General features: G+C 38.0%; 1 protein-coding gene across 2 annotated transcripts in view; it reads left to right on the plus strand.

Moving 5' to 3' along the window:
- Positions 1-803: 803 nt before the first annotated feature.
- Hnrnpll (heterogeneous nuclear ribonucleoprotein L like) overlaps positions 804-17427 on the plus strand; it is a 37846-nt gene continuing 21222 nt past the window's right edge. For both annotated transcript variants that reach the window (XM_047523073.1, XM_047523074.1), the window contains exons 1-2: positions 804-1362; positions 14397-14515. In XM_047523073.1, the coding sequence (XP_047379029.1) occupies positions 1162-1362; positions 14397-14515 (320 nt within the window). In that variant the 5' untranslated portion in view covers positions 804-1161. The remainder of the gene's footprint in view (positions 1363-14396; positions 14516-17427) is intronic.

Consider the following 17427-nt stretch of genomic DNA (forward strand, 5'->3'; position numbering starts at 1 on the left):
TTCGATAGGGTTTCGTTAGCTTTCGAAAATAAACCATAAAGTGAAATAGATCATCCAGAAAAGAATCAGGATGAAGCATGGCACTTTGGATGGGAAGTAGCGGGGACTCAGACAAGTTGGTTTGTCATTAAAGGGTTCAGATTACAAATAATCGATCCGATTGACAGGCGCCTGTGCGGAGCGTCTCCCACAGACTCGCATCTCGCTGGCGTTCAGTCCATGTCGACAGCTCTTCTCGAATAATCTGTTAACCGTACGGGGAGCCCACCCACTTTCAGCAGATTTTGCACACAACCTGGGGTAAGGCTAGACTCATGCTTCTAAACCCTCTTCTCCCCTCACTCCTTTAAGTTTTATGACTGTGCAGGGTATGTTTTCAGGGATGTTAGAGGTTTTCTTCATTCTCCTTTGAAAAAAGAGAATAAAAGCATTTAAATTAGCGGGAGGGCGGTTAACAACCGCAGCCTTGGGCCCACCGCACGCCTCGTCGCCCCTCGGGATTCACTGGTCGCCTCGCCTGGAGCAAGAGACTAACAGCGCCAACGGCCACAGGGCCGCAACGGCTGCAGAGCGGCGCGCGGCGAGCGTTGTACTGCTGGGACTCGCAGGCTGGCGGAGAATTCAGGAGCTGGGAGCCAGGCGAGGCCGGGCCGTGGGCGGCTTTTGACAAACAGACCTTCCAGCCAATTGGAAGCCCGGTCGGCTTTCTCCCCTGCCAATAGGGAGCAGGACCTGGCTGGGGGGCGCTTCCCGCGGGTTGCGGCTGGATTCGATCCTGCGCGGCGGCAGTGAGGGAGGGGCGGAGGCTCGGCTTGTACGGCTGGGAGCGGATTAGGGGAGGAGGGAAGACCGGAAGCCACGGTCGCGTCCCCTGCCTTAGATTCACTCCCCGGGGCTGGGAGCAGAGACCGGGGAGGAGGGAGAGGCTGAATGTTGGCTCGGTAATAAAGGGGAGCGGCCGCTCCGGAGCCTCCTCCCGGGGCGCCCCCCTCAGCCCGCCCGCCCGCGCTCTCATCCACCGGGCTTCAGGGCGCGCGCCCCCCGCGGACGGCCCGGCAGCTGAAGAGGCGCTGCCCGCGGCGGGGACTGGCCGGCGGCATCCGAGGCCCGCACCTCAGCGCCACCCCCACCGCCTTCCCGCTGGTCCCTCCGGCCGCCGCCATGTCCTCCTCCTCCTCCTCCCCCAGGGAGACGTACGAGGAGGACCGGGAGTACGAGAGCCAGGCCAAGCGTCTCAAGACCGAGGAGGGGGAGATCGACTACTCGGCCGAGGAAGGAGAGAACCGCCGCGAAGCGACGCCCCGGGGCGGGGGCGGGGGCGATGGCGGCGGCGGCGGCGGCGGCCGGAGCTTCTCGCAGCCGGTAACAAAGCGCGGCGCCGCGTCCTGCGTGCCCGGCGGCTCCCGGGGAAGCAGGGCCAGGCGGCGGGGCTTCGGCCGGGCCTCGCTCGCGCGGCGTTTTCCTTTTCTGCTGCGCTGACGCGACGGTCCGGCGCCGGGCCCTCTTGGGGCTCGTGTTCTCGCCTCTACCTGTTTCCCGCATCACGAGCTCGGCCCCGGCCGGGAGTCGGCTGCCCGGCCCTGAACTCCGGGAGGTGGCGGGGTGGGGGGCGTCGCTTCCGCTGCGGGGGGCTTTGGAGCACGACTTGCTCTTTGTTGGTAAAAACTCTGGCGTGGGCCGGCTTTGGGACCTCCGCTCCCTGGGGCGCCTCTGGCTGCAGCATCCCCGAGCCGGGCACCATCGCTGGAGGGCTTTCGTCACCTCGGTCCTGAGGAGAGAGCTACTAAATGACAAATTAGGCCCTGGCGTGCACACCCTACTTCCCCTGAAGGTTTAATTAAAACATTATTTTACCTTTGCAGGCTTGGCGTACATACTTGGCTACCCAGTTTTGTGATGGTGGCTCAGTACAGTTCGGTTACAAAAATGTGTTGGCAGGTGTTTGTACACCCTTACTTTCAAGTAAAGCAAATCTTGTTAAAATTATTTAAGTTCTTCATTGACAGTTTACTCCAAATTTGTCCCGCAAAAGGAGGAACTGAACTCCGGACTGTATCAAACACATTTCCTAGAGTCGTGTCTTTGGTCGGAAATGTTAGCTAGAGGCAGAAGGAATGTGAAGAACATTTTTTATCCGCAGCAAGTACTCAGCTCCACTTAGATGGAGACTTTAAGGAAACAAAGCGAAGCAAACGTTTCTGCCCTTTTTTGGTGCACTATACTGTTAATGACTTAGATGTTCTTCGAACATTTAATATGTTTGAATTGTGACTTAATTCATCAAACTTTTAACTGGAACTTCCGAAGTTGTCCACATCTATATTCTATTAGATTACAGTGTCTTTTCTCCTTACTCTTTATAAGAAGCAAATTGGAAAAACCTTTTAAAGCTTTTTTTTTCTTTGGAGCTTGTGCAAAAAAATTCTGGTCACTAGTCCCCATTGTTCTCAAATAAGAAAATGTGATGGATATGATTGGACCACATTTTAAAAAGGAACTTCTTCCTCCAAGTGAAAACGTTTTCTTAGCTACGTCTTTTGATTTTGCACCTATTTGAAATATTCAGACTGTAACTTGGTAGTGTGAATAAAGGAGATGCTTTTCTTCTTACGAAGTTTCAGTTCAAAATCAACTCTTGTGATGGTTGGAAATAAGAATGTTGTAACTGATATTTAAGTATATTTAATCAGTGTACTTCTTTTGCCAAAAGTCTTGATTGGGTTTTTGTGCAGTGCCCTGAAATGTCTTACGTGTCTTGGAAGATACTTGGAAGATCAGTTCATAAAAATTTGTTTTTGAAAACGTAGAACATTAAACAAATAGTATTATTTGGGCTGTTCAGGAGAAAGTGATACATAACATCAAAGTGAATTGTGTGGAGTAGTGGAAATAGCACTAAGCAAGTACTTGAGGAGGGTCAGGAGACTAAGCATACAATTTATGTGACCTTGAGGAAGTTAATTACTGCTCTCAGTTCTCTTAGTCTGAAACTAAGGAAAGTTGAACTACATGTCTTCCTTACCTGAAGCCTTGGTAAAGTAATGAACTTAGTGCACCTTTTAAATTACCCAAGCAGAAACTAATATGTGCAGATTGAATTATAAATTCTAGGTTTCGTTAATTGTACTACTGTTATATTTCTTAGGAAAGGTTGAGTTGCTTTCATTTTACTGTAGAACTAATACTGTACTGTTTTTAAACGTTTTTTTCTCCTTGTGAATTTTGGACCATTTTGAAATGGTTCAAGCTATGGAAAATTGTATATAATAAAATTCTATTATGGAGTAGGTATTCCTTGGATAGAAGTTTACTAGCTAATGCTTCACCTTGCAGAAATATGGTAATTCATCTAACCGAAAAGAGTTTGGCCCAACGTTGGTGGTCCTTCAGCCCAGAGAAGAAATACCTTTGTCAAACTCTTAAAGTAAATGTAGATTAGGTATAATGGTGGGCAATCTTCTCAGCTCTAGTTGGAAGTTTGTAAAGTACAAAGTAAAACTTAAAAGATTTACATTGTTTGGCTGTTTGTAATTAAGTTTCTGTGAGTGTTTTAATTGTATGTTAGCAAAATTTAAAGAGGAGAGCATTTAAGAAAGACATAAAGATGAATTGATCCTTGTAAGTTGATGTTTGTAGGTATGTAGAGAAATAAAGAGTATTTATTTATTTATTTTTAAGATGATAGAGAAGAAAACTGGGAATGCAGCTCAGTGGTAGAGCACTTGCCCCACATGCGAGAGGCCCTGGAGTCAATGCCAGTAGGGGAGGGGGGGGACTGTAGAGTCTTAAATTTTTTTTTTAATAGATAATACATTGCTGTTGAAAGGTTTACAAAGAGTAAATTTTGTTTTTTTGTTTTTTTTTCCCTTCAATTCCTACTGGGAATTGAACCTGGGCAAGAGTAAGTATTTTAGGTGCAAGAAACAAGACACCTTTAAAATTTGTATCTTCTGGTATTTTTTTTTTTTTTTTAGTTGTTGATGGACTTTTTTTTTTTTTTTTTTTTTACATAAGTTGCTGAGAATCGAACCCAGTGCCTCACACATGCCAGGCTATCCCTCCACTACTGAGCTACAACCCCAGCCCTGGTACTTTTTATACAGCAAAAACTGCCAGGGTTTTAGATTCACAAAGCTTGATTACAGAGGTTCCTGCTATTGATTGCAGTATTTTATTCTTGTGGAATAAATAGTATTCTTAAATTTAGCAGACATGAACTTTACAATAATAGTATGTTTTGGTATCTTAATTTTATAAAAGTGTCTTGATCTCCAGATGTTATGGTTTCCCTTGGAAACACTGTTGAGAAATAATTGGGATGGAGACTGTTTCAGTTGTTCTGTTAATTAACAGGCAAGTCAAAAATTGAGTGAGTTTTTGTTGAGGTAAAAATTTAAGTTTCTGAACTTTTAATAAATAGACTTGCAAGAAAGTAAAATGCCAAGATAAAATTGTAGCTCCTATGGTTTCTAAATAAAGGATTATACAGTACATTAAGAATCCAGTTTGAAATCAAAATATACTATAATACTTATATAATGTAAGTTATAGAAATGATAGGACTGTTATGATGGCTAATTGTCAAATATGGAATGGAAGACAGGGTAAGATCACTTTGTTGGCATAACTTCCATAAAAGTTTAGGGGGTAGTGAACATGGCAAGTATGTTCTTTTCTCCGGGGAGGGGAGACTTTAAGAATGTGTACCCTTGAAGGTAAATGCTATAACTTTAAGGTGTGTATAGCAGTAGTGTCTTTTATTTCCTCTAGTTAAGCTGCTGTAGTAGAGTGAGGGTTTTTAGGGCTAGTTTTGGGAAAGAATTGAAAAGTAGGTTATACTGTCTTTTTGGTTTTAACGAATGACTCTCTCTTCATGTTAGTTATGTCTGGTGAAAAGAGCTGGGGATAGGAGTGTACTCAGAATTAGAGTGTGAGATTAGTATGTGCAAAGCCTTAGGTTCAGTCCCCAACATTGGAAAAAAAGAAAAGTTGCTATTAGAGTCAGCAGTACAACCAAGTAGGGGTGTCTTCCCTTCACTACCAGCAAGCTTTTTAACTTAATCTCTCTGAGATTTGGTGGTCTCTGTGATTTTTTTTTTAATCCATTAAAAACTAGTAATTGAAAAAAAAAAAAAAGTAGTAATGAGTTCCTATCCTGTGCCAGGTGCCATTTCAGTGATGGGGACATAATAGTGAAAAAATATACCATTATCCAGAAATCTGAGATGCTGATGCCTCTGTTACCTTTTTAACCTCTATGAAATTGAATTCAATTTTCAGGGCTTGTAGCTACAACCACAACAACAACTCAGATGAGCTTAAAACAAAAAAAGAGGGACTAGGGGATTTCTTGGCCCACATAACTGGAAAAGCCAAATGATGTTAATTAGTTTTAGGCATGGTTGGACGTCATAGGGACTTGATTCTCTTCTTGTGATTCAGTTCTGTTTTTCTTCTGTGGTGGTAAAGCTAGGCTTAGATTCATAAAACTAGCAAACAGTACCCTTTCTGTCTTTAAGTGTCCATATTTATCCTTTTTGGGAACTTAGCATGATATTTTCCAGTTCCATCCATTTATTTGCAAATGCCATAATATTATTCTTTATGGCAGCATAATATTCCATTGTGTGTGTATACCACAGTTTATCCATTCATCTGTTGAAGGGCATCTAGGTTGGTTCCACAATCTAGCTAATGTGAATTGAGCTATCAGCCACTTTTGACTGCACTCCTCAATGCCCTCCCTTAATCCTGGGCTTCCTCTGAGGTTGGAGAGGCATAGTTGTGTGATTAAAAATATTGCTGGAATAACATTGAGTTGAGGAGGCTTTTGTTGTTTTGCGTACATTGTATTGCTGGGGATCAAACCCAGAACTCAGGGCCTCACTCATGATAGGTGATCTCTTATCATTAGACTATAACCTCAGCCCCCTTCACCCCCGTCTCCCATTTTTTTTAACCAGGAGGAGCAAGGAGTTGTAGGTACGCAAAACCAAATGATGTCTACTATCTGAACCAATAATAATAAAGTTTTTTTTTTTTTAAAGATACTTGAATCATATGGTTATTTTTTTTAATCTTTGTTGTGTGATTGTACTTAAGTTGACTGGGAAATGTAGTTTCCCATATTTTGGATATGTTACATTGTTTTTTAGAAAGAGAAGACAACCAAATAAAGAGATGCAATTATTTAATTTAGTAAGCAAAAAATGTACGGTAACTTAAAATGTAATATGAGTTAAAATAATATTTATAGCTGCCCCTGCAGACTTTGTACTTGATCTGTGTGAGTGCCCAAAGTGAGGGAGGTAATAATCTTTTATATGTGGAAATACTCATTTCTTGGTTCTATATTGATGAATTCTAATATATCTAGAGAAGATTACTAGAATGGAGAAGGCACTTAAAATCACCTCATAAGAATAACTGAAGAATCTGGAGAATATTTAGCTTAAAGGATAAATTAGGGTATGATTTAAGAAATCATTGCATATAACTAGAAGATTATGTAGAAGATGGAAATGTAGATGAAGGCAGGGGGTCCCAACTATCATTTATTGAGCCTTTATTCAATAGCTGTATCTAGTAGCATTTTATATATTTGAATTATTTATTGTAATTTTACATGTTAAAGAATTTGTGCTTTTTTTGTTGTTTTTAGAAGAGCAGTTGAGGTACAGAAAGGTAATAGAACTATTCTAAGATCATTGAGTCAGTATTTGTCCAACGATTTGAATATTGATCTTCTGACTCCAAAAGCCATTTTGGATGGGAAACAGCAAAAGACAGATTGGGTTGTAGATTATGAAGAATTTTCTAAAAGTATGATGGATTGTTTTATGAATTAGTGCATTTCTAAATTTTCTAAAATTTCTAAATTTTCTAAAAGTATGATGGATTGTTTTATGAATTAGTGCATTTCTAAATTTTCTAAAATTTCTAAATTTTCTAAAAGTATGATGGATTGTTTTATGAATTAGTGCATTTCCTGTCATTGGTAGGTGTATAAAGAAAGAGAGGCTAGATTATCATTTGGCATTGGGTTTGTGGGTGTTTGATGTCAGGGAATGAAGTACTGAATTTGAGGTTGGTCTTTTTAAATCTTATGGGAAGAAAAAAAAATTGTTCAATAGTTCTTGAGCATGTGTTACCAACAGAGACGTAGGGAAAACAAAAAAGCTTTGAAGACATTATGCCTAGCTTTTGTGAGTTTAGAATTTAGTTCTTACTTACAAAGAGGTGTTAATGGGTTCTTCTAATTTCTTTCAAATAGAAACTTAGTTTGTACTCTCTTGAGCTTCTTTTTTCTGCAGTGGAGATTGGTTTTCCATCTGCAGCAGTCACAATTAGATTTTAGGATTGGTATTATTGATTTGTCTGTGAGATGGCCTTTGAGGTGCTGGGTATTTTTTGTGGATACCCTAAGTGGCGACCAGATAATGCCTCTATTATAGTTGACCCAGTTTACCTAAAGAAGGGATTATACAATTGAAGAAAAAAAGTATGTATATTGCAAGCGTGCTTTCATTTTCTGGGTATACACCTGGAATACTGTTTCTAATCTGGTAAATAATAGATTTATAATAGACCAAGAGAGAGCCTAGATGCCTAAACATTTGAAGTGGAAGAAAACTCCTATGAAAAAGAATTTAAAAATGACTCCATAAGCTGAAGAAAACATGACTGAATCACTATTATGTATATGGATAGATGTAAAAAATGCCGACTTATCTACCAGTTTAGGAATCAGATGGCATAGCATGATACTTAAAAGAGGTAATTTTAGGTCTGGGGATATAGCTCAGTGGTAAAGTGCTTGCCTGGCATGTGAGAGATGGCCGAGGTTCCCCAACATCACAAAAAATAAATAGGTAATTTTTAGGGGAGGTGAAATAGGCTCTCCCAGTGATTTCAGATGTCTTGTTACCAGTGTATAAATAATATAAGAAGAAAAAATAGTGACTTAAAAAGAATGTTAGTATGAGGGGGAGCTCTGGAGGGCATAGTAGAAATATATCTGTTACATTTTAAGCAACCCTAGGGTTTAAATTTTTTTTTTTTAATAAACTACAGAAAGGATAAGAAAACTTTTGTTAAAGAAAAGGGGACACAATTTCAAGTTCGAGAAATATCAGTAGATAAACTCATGAATGGCAATTTGCTGAGTGGGAATAACTACAATATAAGGTATGAGGATGTATTCTGCCTTGAGGTTGAGAAAAATCACATCTTCTCAACAGTACCATGTTGATTACATTTAACATCTTCCAGTTTTTTTCTTTTGTAAATTCTTTTTAAAAAACTTTTGTCATGTAGTAACTTGGGGCACAGTGTGATAATTTGGTACATGTATGTAGTATATTACATCAGAGTTATTACCATTGCCATGTCTTTTAGCTTTTAGGAAATGATCTTGATATATTTAAATGAATTCTTTTGAGGGGTTTTAAAATTGATCCTGTAATCTGTTTTCTTTGAAAGACCACTCTGAAAAGTAATCACATTTCGTAGCACTATTCAGGATAGAGATTACTCAATAGGAAGGGAGGAGGAGGAGATGTGATCATTTGATTAGTGATGTTTTATTAAAGTAGGTAGTGGGTTCATGGGTATTTTTAATATTGTTCTTAATGCCTTCTGTGTAGGTTTTAAGTATTACATAATTTTGCAACTTTTTTATTATATGAAATCTTCAGTTACATATACCCTTAATCTTTTTATTCAGCACTTTTTAAGAAAAATATTTTTAGTTGTAGATGGATACAATACCTTTCTATTATTTATTTACTTTTATGTAGTGCTGAGGATTGAACCCAGTGTCTCACATGTGCTAGGCAAGCGCTGTACCCTGAGCTATAATCCCAGTTTTATTCAAGAGTCTTTAAGAACACTTTGCTACTTAGGGTTTTATCTCTGTATATGCATAGCTGTGTTTATACTGCCCCCCTAAACTATTTGAAATTGATTGCTGACATCATGATACCCCAACATTCCTAAGAATAAGGATATTCTTTCACATAATCATTTCCATATATGACACTAATACTATTATGTAAATCTAATATTTACCTGCATTCAGAATTCTTCTGTTGTACATTTTTTTAAATTGTTTCTTTTGTTTCAATTTAATTGATTTCAGCTCTGATTTTAATTATTTCCTGTCTTCTACTGCTTTTGCTGTTATTCTGTTCTTCTTTTTCTAGGGCTTTGAGCTGTAATGTTAGGTCATTTAGTTGTTGGCTTTTCATTGTTTTCTGGAATGTACTCCATGCAATGAATTTTCCTCTTAGTACCACTTTCATAGTGTCCCAGAGATTTTGATATGTTGTATCGTCATTCTCATTGACCTCTAAGAATTTTTTTATCTCCTCCCTGATGTTTTCTGTTATCCATGTTTCATTCAGTAGCATATTATTTAGTCTCCAGGTGTTGGGGTAATTTCTGTTTTTTATTTTGTCATTGATTTCTACTCTCAGTCCATTATGATCTGATAGAACACAAGGCAGTACCTCTGTTTTTTTGCATTTCCTAAGGGCTGCTTTGTGGCATAACATATGGTCTATTTTCAAGAAGGTTCCATGTGCTGCTGAGAAGAAAGTGAATCTGCTCTTTGATGGATGGAATATTCTATATATGTCTATTAAGTCTAGGTTTTTGATTGTGTTACTGAGTTCTATGGTTTCTTTGGTTGGTTTTTGTTTGGAAGATCTATCTAGTGGTGACAGCGGTACATTAAAGTCACCGGAATTACTGTGTTGTGGTCTATGTGATTCCTGAAATTGAGAAGGATTTGTTTGATGTACAGGGATGCACCATTGTTTGGGGCATAAATATTTACGATCGTTATGTCTTCCTGATTTATGGTTCCCTTAAGCAGTATGAAATGTCCTTCTTTATCCCTTCTCACTAACTTTGGCTTGAAGTCCACTTTATCTGATATAAGGATGGAAATCCCCGCTTTTTTTACTAAGTCCATGTGTGTGGTAGGTTTTTCCCCATCCTTTCACCTTTAGTCTGTGAATGTCTTTTTCTATAAGATGAATCTCTTGCAGGCAGCATATTGTTGGGTCTTTCTTTTTAATCCATTCTGCCAATCTATGTCTTTTGATTGATGAGTTTAGGCCATTAATGTTCAGGGTTATTATTGAGATATGATTTGTATTCTCAGTCATTTGGCTTATTTTTGGTTTTTAAGTTGGCTTGGTTTCTCCTTTGAGTGGTTTTTCTCTAAGGTAGTTCCTCCCTTTGCTGACCTACATTGTTGTTTTTCATTTCCTCCTCATGGAATATTTGTTGAGAATGTTCTGTATTGCAGGCTTTCTATTTGTAAATTCTTTTAACTTTTGTTTATCATGGAAGGATTTTATTTCATCTTCAAATCTGAAGGTTAGTTTTGCTGGGTATAGGATTCTTGGTTGGCAACCATGTTCTTGCAGAGCTTGAAATATGTTGTTCCAGGCCCTTCTAGCTTTGAGTCTTGGTTGAGAAGTCGGCTGCTATCCGTATTGTATCTCCCCCTGTATGTAATCTGATGCTTTTCTCTTGCGGCCTTCAAAATCCTATCTTTATTTTGAATGCTAGGCATTTTCATTATAATGTACCTTGGTGTGGATCTGTTGTGATTTTGTGCAGTTCTGTAAGCCTCTTGTATTTGATTTTCCATTTCATTCTTCAGGTTTTGGAAATTTTCTGATATTATTTAATTGAATAGGTTGTTCATTCCTTTAGTTTGTATTTCTGTGCCTTCCTCAATCCCAATAATTCTTAAATTTGGTCTTTTCACGATGTCCCATAGTTCTTGGAGATTCTGTTCATGATTTCTTACCATCTTCTCTGTTTGGGCAATTTTATTTTCAAGATTAAATATTTTGTCTTCATTTCTGAGGTTCTGTCTTCCAAGTGGTCTAGTCTTTTGGTGATGCTTTCCGTTGAGTTTTTTATTTGGTTTATTGTTTCCTTTATTTCAAGGATTTCCTTTTTTTTTTTTTTTTTTTTTTGGAGAATCTCTATCTCTTTGTTTTTTTTTATTTTTATTTATTTTTATTTTTTATTATAAAATTGTAAACAAATGGGATACATGTTGTTTCTCTGTCTGTACATGGCGTAAAGGCATACCATTTGTGTAATCATAAATCTACATAGGGTAATGTTGTTTGATTCATTCTGCCATTTTTTCCCTTCCCCCCCTCCCCTATCTCTTTGTTGAAATGATCTTTTGCTTCCTGCAGTTGCTCTTTTCAGCTTATTGGTATTATCATATTATCATTCATTGCCTGCATTTGCTCTCTTATCTCATCCTTTGCTTCGCAAATCATCTTAATCATTTATAATCTGAAGTCCTTTTCTGACATTTCTTCTAACATACTGTCATTGGATTCTATTAATATAGAATCTAGATTTGTTTGGATCATTTTCTTCCCTTGTTTTTCATGTTGTTCATGTATCTGGGGTATTGCAGATTCCCCCCTATAGGCTTATACTGGCCCTATAGGTTTCCAAAACCCTTTCTTTAAAGGGAGATCAATATTAGCAGTGCCCAATTCAGACACTATGCAATCCTAGACCACATAACCCCTATGAGGACAATAACAAAATTGTCATAATAAACAGAATGAGTTCAAATATTATCTTCAGTAAAACAAACAGATTTATGCAATAAGGTCTGCAGTTTCTAATGGAGGACAAAGAGGATGCAGAGGCATGTAGAATGTGGCTGTTAATGGGATAAGAAAAGAATATACAGAAGTTCTAGATAATAGAAAGGGTGAGAGTGTAATCAAAAGAAATTGGATGTTGGCATGCAAAAAAGGGAGAAAGAGACTCTGAGGGAACAGGTAAACAAAAGGAAAAGAGAGCAAGAAAAGTAAAGAAATAAAAACTTAAATTTTTTCAATAAGGAGAAAAAAGAAAATCTACATTATAACAGTCATATAGTAATGAAACCTCCCAGTCTTCAGTAGCCTGATCCATGAGAGGTACCTGACAATGAGCTTCAAGCCTCCAGCAGGCGTCTCAGGATGGGATTTTCCCCACCTAAAGATTGGAGCTACGGCTTCCAGGATTATCCAAGATGGCCGCTCTGGCTTTGAAATGTATTGGCAAATTGGGAGCTGCAGCTGGGGATGTGGACGTGGTCAGCTGGAGGTCCTGGAGGCAGGAGGCGGTTGGTCAGGCAGGGGTCCTGGAGGTCCGGTGTGTCTGGTGTGATTGTGGGATCCTGGAGGCCGTGTGCAATCAGTCGGTCTGGGGTCCCGTGATAGGGCGCAGTCAGTTGGTCTGGGGGTCCTGGTGGCAGGGAGCAGTCAGTGGATGTGAGGGTCCCAGAGGCAGTGAGTGATTGGTTGGGCTGAGGGATCCTGGAAACGGGGCTCAGTCGGGCCGGCCAGGGGTCCTATGGGGCCTGGCTGTTGTCTCAAAATGGCGGCAGCCACGTGTAATCAAACCTGCAGGTACTGTAACAGTAAACTTCCAGGCAACAGCAGGCAGCTGGTGCTCCACTGGCAGGCGGCGATGAGTTTGTTGACTGTTGAATGATTGCGAGGTTCCTTGTGCGGTGGGTGATGGATAGGTGTAAGACAGGCGATGGACAGGTGAGAGGCAGGCAAATGGCCCTGTTGTACATTCTATAGCAATTTTTATCTATTATAAAATAAAGTCTTACCTATTAAGATTTGGTGATTGGTATCCTTAGTCTCAATCTAGAATCTTCTTTTCACTGTATTTTGATATTACCTTTTTTGAAGAGTCCAGGCCAATAGTTTTCTGTTGTCCTTTTATCTTTGCCAGCTGATTTCTAAGATTTGCATGAAATGACTGTCTTAGCTATAAGTTGTAGTTATCTATTTTAAGAGTTAAACTTGTTGTTTAAAGGTATGCTCCAAATTAAGAAAATGTTATTAGTGCTCTCTTCCTGGATATATTTAAGAATTTAATGATGATAAAAGTACATCTGATGTTGAGTTTTACCTAGTAGAGTATTATTTATTGTTACTTGAGGGTGTTGGTGTACATAGGGTACCGTCAGAATGAGTAATTCCTAACTTAGTGACATTTAATGACTATCTGTTTAGCCATAGAAAAGACCGAACATAGAAATTTAAATGAAATTTCAAAGACTGAATTAGTTTTTGCAAAGGACTGAATTTATTTGTTGAATTTGACAATGGCATAAGAGTAGTCCTGTGGATATTTATGTATTTAAATCAGTTTCTTTATCCTCTGACATACTTTTTATTGGCAGCGCATGCCATTTTTATATTTTCCTAACAGTCTTCGTAGAAAGTAAAATTGGAGCTGGGTGTAGTGGTACATGCCTTTAATCCCAGCAGTTTGGGAGATTGAGGTAGGAGGATTGCAAGTTCAGCAGCTTAGTGAAGCCCTAAGCAATTTAATGAGACCCTGTCTCAAACTAAAAAAATAAAAAGGGCTGTGGATGTGACTCAGTGGTTAAGCGCCCCCTGGGTACAATCCCTGGTACAACAAAAAAGTAAAACTGGTGTCTTTTAAAATAGCCTTAAAAGGAGTTAATTTTCTTTATACAGTGCTTTCAGATTAGTCTATTCATAGAAGAAATAAAAGTTAATAAATTATCTTTGTATGTATGTGGAAGTTGTACCTGAAGTGGTGATGAAAGAGAAGTGCCTGGTGTCGTTTGTAATATAGATTTTTGTCTTAATAAAACTTGGATTAAGCGAATGAGAGCTATTTGCATTTTCAAAGTAATTTTTGTAGATATTGCATTTTATTATAAACTTTTAAAATTGTATATATTTTGGGAATTCCTGCTGGACATACTCAGATATACACAGTACTCTCTCAAAAGCTCAGGAAGGCTTGTGGGTTTGATAACTCCCTGTTCATCAGCACAGATGGTACCTTGTATAAATTTGAATTGTCATATGTACTGCTAAGTGAATAGCTTCAAGTTAATATATCGTGGAACTTGGTAACCAGTTAAACTAGAACAAAAGATTATGTAAATTTACTATATTACAAGAAAAAATAAAGTATATAACCATATTAAGGACAAAATTTTAATTGTAACTTCATTTGGACTGGGAGATTTTGATTTTATGGAGGTAAAACTATAAAATTATAATAATTTCTGATCATAATTTGCCTTGTGTATGCGCTGAAATTTTTTCCTGCGATTTCTTGAAATGTTATTAAATATTTTTTATACTTTTATTGAGATAAAATGCTCTTTTTTTTTAGAAATTAAAATTTTAAACCAAATATTCAGGTAATGATTTTATTCTCAGGTTCTTTTGCCAACCTGTGAATTTCAGTTTGGTTTGGGAATTTTATTTTTAATATTTACTTTTTAATGCAGTTTACTATAAAAGACACAATTTAGACTTGAAAGTTATTAACTAGGTACTATTTTCTCTGTTTAGGAGACAGGTGGAAGTCATCATAAAGTTTCTGTTTCACCCGTTGTCCATGTTCGAGGGCTCTGTGAATCTGTGGTGGAAGCAGACCTTGTGGAGGCTCTGGAAAAATTTGGGACAATATGGTAAGGATAATAGGGACTTCATGTAAGTTGAAAACAGTATGGTAGAATAAGCCTTGCTTGCTTATGTTTTGCATTGTGTTTGTTTGCCTATGACTATATTTCTATGGAGCCTTTTAAGCTTGCGATCATCCCTACTGCCCCTAGTGCTGGGGAATGAACCCAGGGCCTCTACATGCTAGGAAAATAATTGACAACTTAGCTACATCCTTCAATCTTAAACTTGTTATTTTAAACCTTCTTGGTATGATACTAAGTATATTTTTGTGGATCTATGATCACTTCTCAATCTCCACTAAGGTTGCATATAAAATTTTAAGTGAAAACATAATTAGAAAAGTGAATCTGCTGCCAAAAGTAGACACTCAAATTCTAAATTATTTTTGGAATATGTCTGACTGTTATTCTCTTCTTAGTATAGATAATCTAGAGTTGATTTATTTTTAAAATTTTCTTGCGGTGCTGGGGATCAAACCTGCGGCCTTGTATACTCCAGGTAAGCTCTTGACCACTGAGCTATATCCCAGCCTATTATTTTTACCTTAATGAATGTGTTTGGGGTTTTTGTTATAGGCATTCAAGGCACAGACCAAGTTGAAATGTGTAAATAGAGAAATTTCTTTGTATTTGCTCAGATAGCTTGATTGCTTCAATTTTATTTAAAAAAAAAAAAAAAAAAAAAAAAGATTTAATTTTTTTTTTCTGGTTCTGGGAATTGAACCCAGGAACTTGTTCATGGTAGGCAAGCATTCTTCCATTGAAGTACATGCCTAATTCTTTTTAAATTTTATTGAGGCAGGGTATGGCCAAGACTGCCCAGGCTGGCCTTGAACTAATGATCTTCCTGCCTCAGCTCCCCAAGTAGCTAGAATTACAGGCATACTGCACCTGCTATAAAATCTTTTTCCTGAAATATTTTATGAAAACTGGGTAGTGAAGGGTAGTGCATAGATTAAGTGGGTGATCAGAGATATATAGCTTTAGGTGGTACCTTCCATCAAGGCATCATTTTATTGATTTTTTTTGGTGACCTCATTGAGTGATAACTGACTTGGCACACCTTCTTTTTTTTTTTTTTTGGCACACCTTTATGTGCAATTTTTATACTTCAAAAACCACTGTACAGATTGTTTATTATTAGAGGTATAAATTGAGAACCCATGTGAGAATGCTTAAGCCCATATGTTAAAGTATCACTAAGATGATTATGTCAGTTCTGTCATTTGGAGTTGATATTGGAAATTAACTTTGGAGAGTTACATATATTGAAACTAATTCCTCAGACCTTCAGTTTTATATTATTGGCACTAGATTAACCCATATCTAAGCATTTTCTAATGATTATGTAAGTGGAGCATTGTCCTATGGAGTTATAAAGAGGTAGATGTCTCTGGTTTGTTTTCCCTCTATCCTTATATATTTGGAACTTTTTTATTAGGGCTTTCTTAGCTAGGCATGGTAGTGCATGCCTGTAAATCTCAATACTCAGGAGGTCAAGACAGAAAGATCACAAGTTCAAGTTCAACCTCAGTGACTTAGTGAAACCCTAGCTCAAAATAAAAAGTGTTGGGAGGATGTAACTCAGTAAAGGTCCCTAGATTCAGACCCCAGTACCAAAAACAACAGCAGCAACAACCAAAAACGTAGGGAGCTTTCTTGAAGCCAGGAAAAACTCAGGCAGATGTCAGAAAGCAGGTTGATGACTTGTTGGAAACTGTAGGGAAACAACTATTTACATATTTTGATGTCCATTGGAACCATAATGTGAGTTTAGGGGATTAAGGAATTAGAACTATTTAATTCATTGAGTAACTCGAGTCATTCCTGGGTGACTGGTCCATTTTTAGACTCTAGAATATTTGATACTTAATCTTTAGTAAAGTCTAAGGTATAGGCATGTCATTCAGTTAATTTGTATAGTACATTGTTCTGCCCTCAGGATTGGTATCATGTGAATAGAAAAGTCATGAAATAGAACAAATTAGTATATAATTATGACCTTAATCGGCATAAATAAGTATAATAGGAGTTTCAGTTGATTGAAATAATCTTGAATAAAAGGTGGCAGCTGTTGAAGCTGAAAAGAACTGTGAACAACTCCAATCAGGAATAGGTGTTTTGCTTCAAAAATACTATATTTATAAAGCCTTTTTTTGTGTGTGGTACTGGGGATTGAACTCAGTGGCCCTGTACCAATGAGCTACATCACCAGTACCCCGCCCCCTCTTTTTTTTTTGAGTCAGGAACTCCCTAGTGCTGAGGCTGTCCTTAAACTTGGGATCCTCCTGCCTCAGCCTCCAGAGTAGCTGAGATTATAGGCATGCTTCTCTATTTGTTTTATGGGTTTATTTACTTGTACATGTGAAATTATAAAGATGATAGAAACTGCTCGTGTTAGGTAAATCACCAAGTTCAATATAAAATTTATACTGAAAACTAGATGTATAGGAAATAAGATATAGCAACATTAGAATAATAAGACATTAAGACTGATTATGTCAGGATAATAAAATCGTTTTTATCTTTGTCTTTTTTCTATTGTAGTATGTTTGTTATAATCAAAAGAATACTTAAAAATTTTTGTCTCTTTTCCTCCCTTCTCCCCTGTGGAAAAGGAGATGATATCATACAGTGATTAGCTGTGCTAGCTTGAAAACAAAATTTGGGGGACCTAGTTTGTGCCCTGAAAATGTTGCCTTCTGTATTTATACTTAAAAATTAGTGAACATTTTTCAGCGTGTGGAGTTGAAAGCATTGACCCTTTATGCCCTTAACCTTTTCGTTTCTTTTGTTTCTCTTCTCTGGTCATTCATTCTTTCTCATATTGCTTTTTAAAGATTTTTTTAAATTTTGCACCAGCAAATTTAAGCACATGCTAAAATGTCTGTGACATTGAAATTTTCCCCTTCTCTATC

This window comes from Sciurus carolinensis, chromosome 13, assembly GCF_902686445.1.
Source record: "Sciurus carolinensis chromosome 13, mSciCar1.2, whole genome shotgun sequence".
NCBI classification, from domain to species: Eukaryota; Metazoa; Chordata; class Mammalia; order Rodentia; family Sciuridae; genus Sciurus; species Sciurus carolinensis.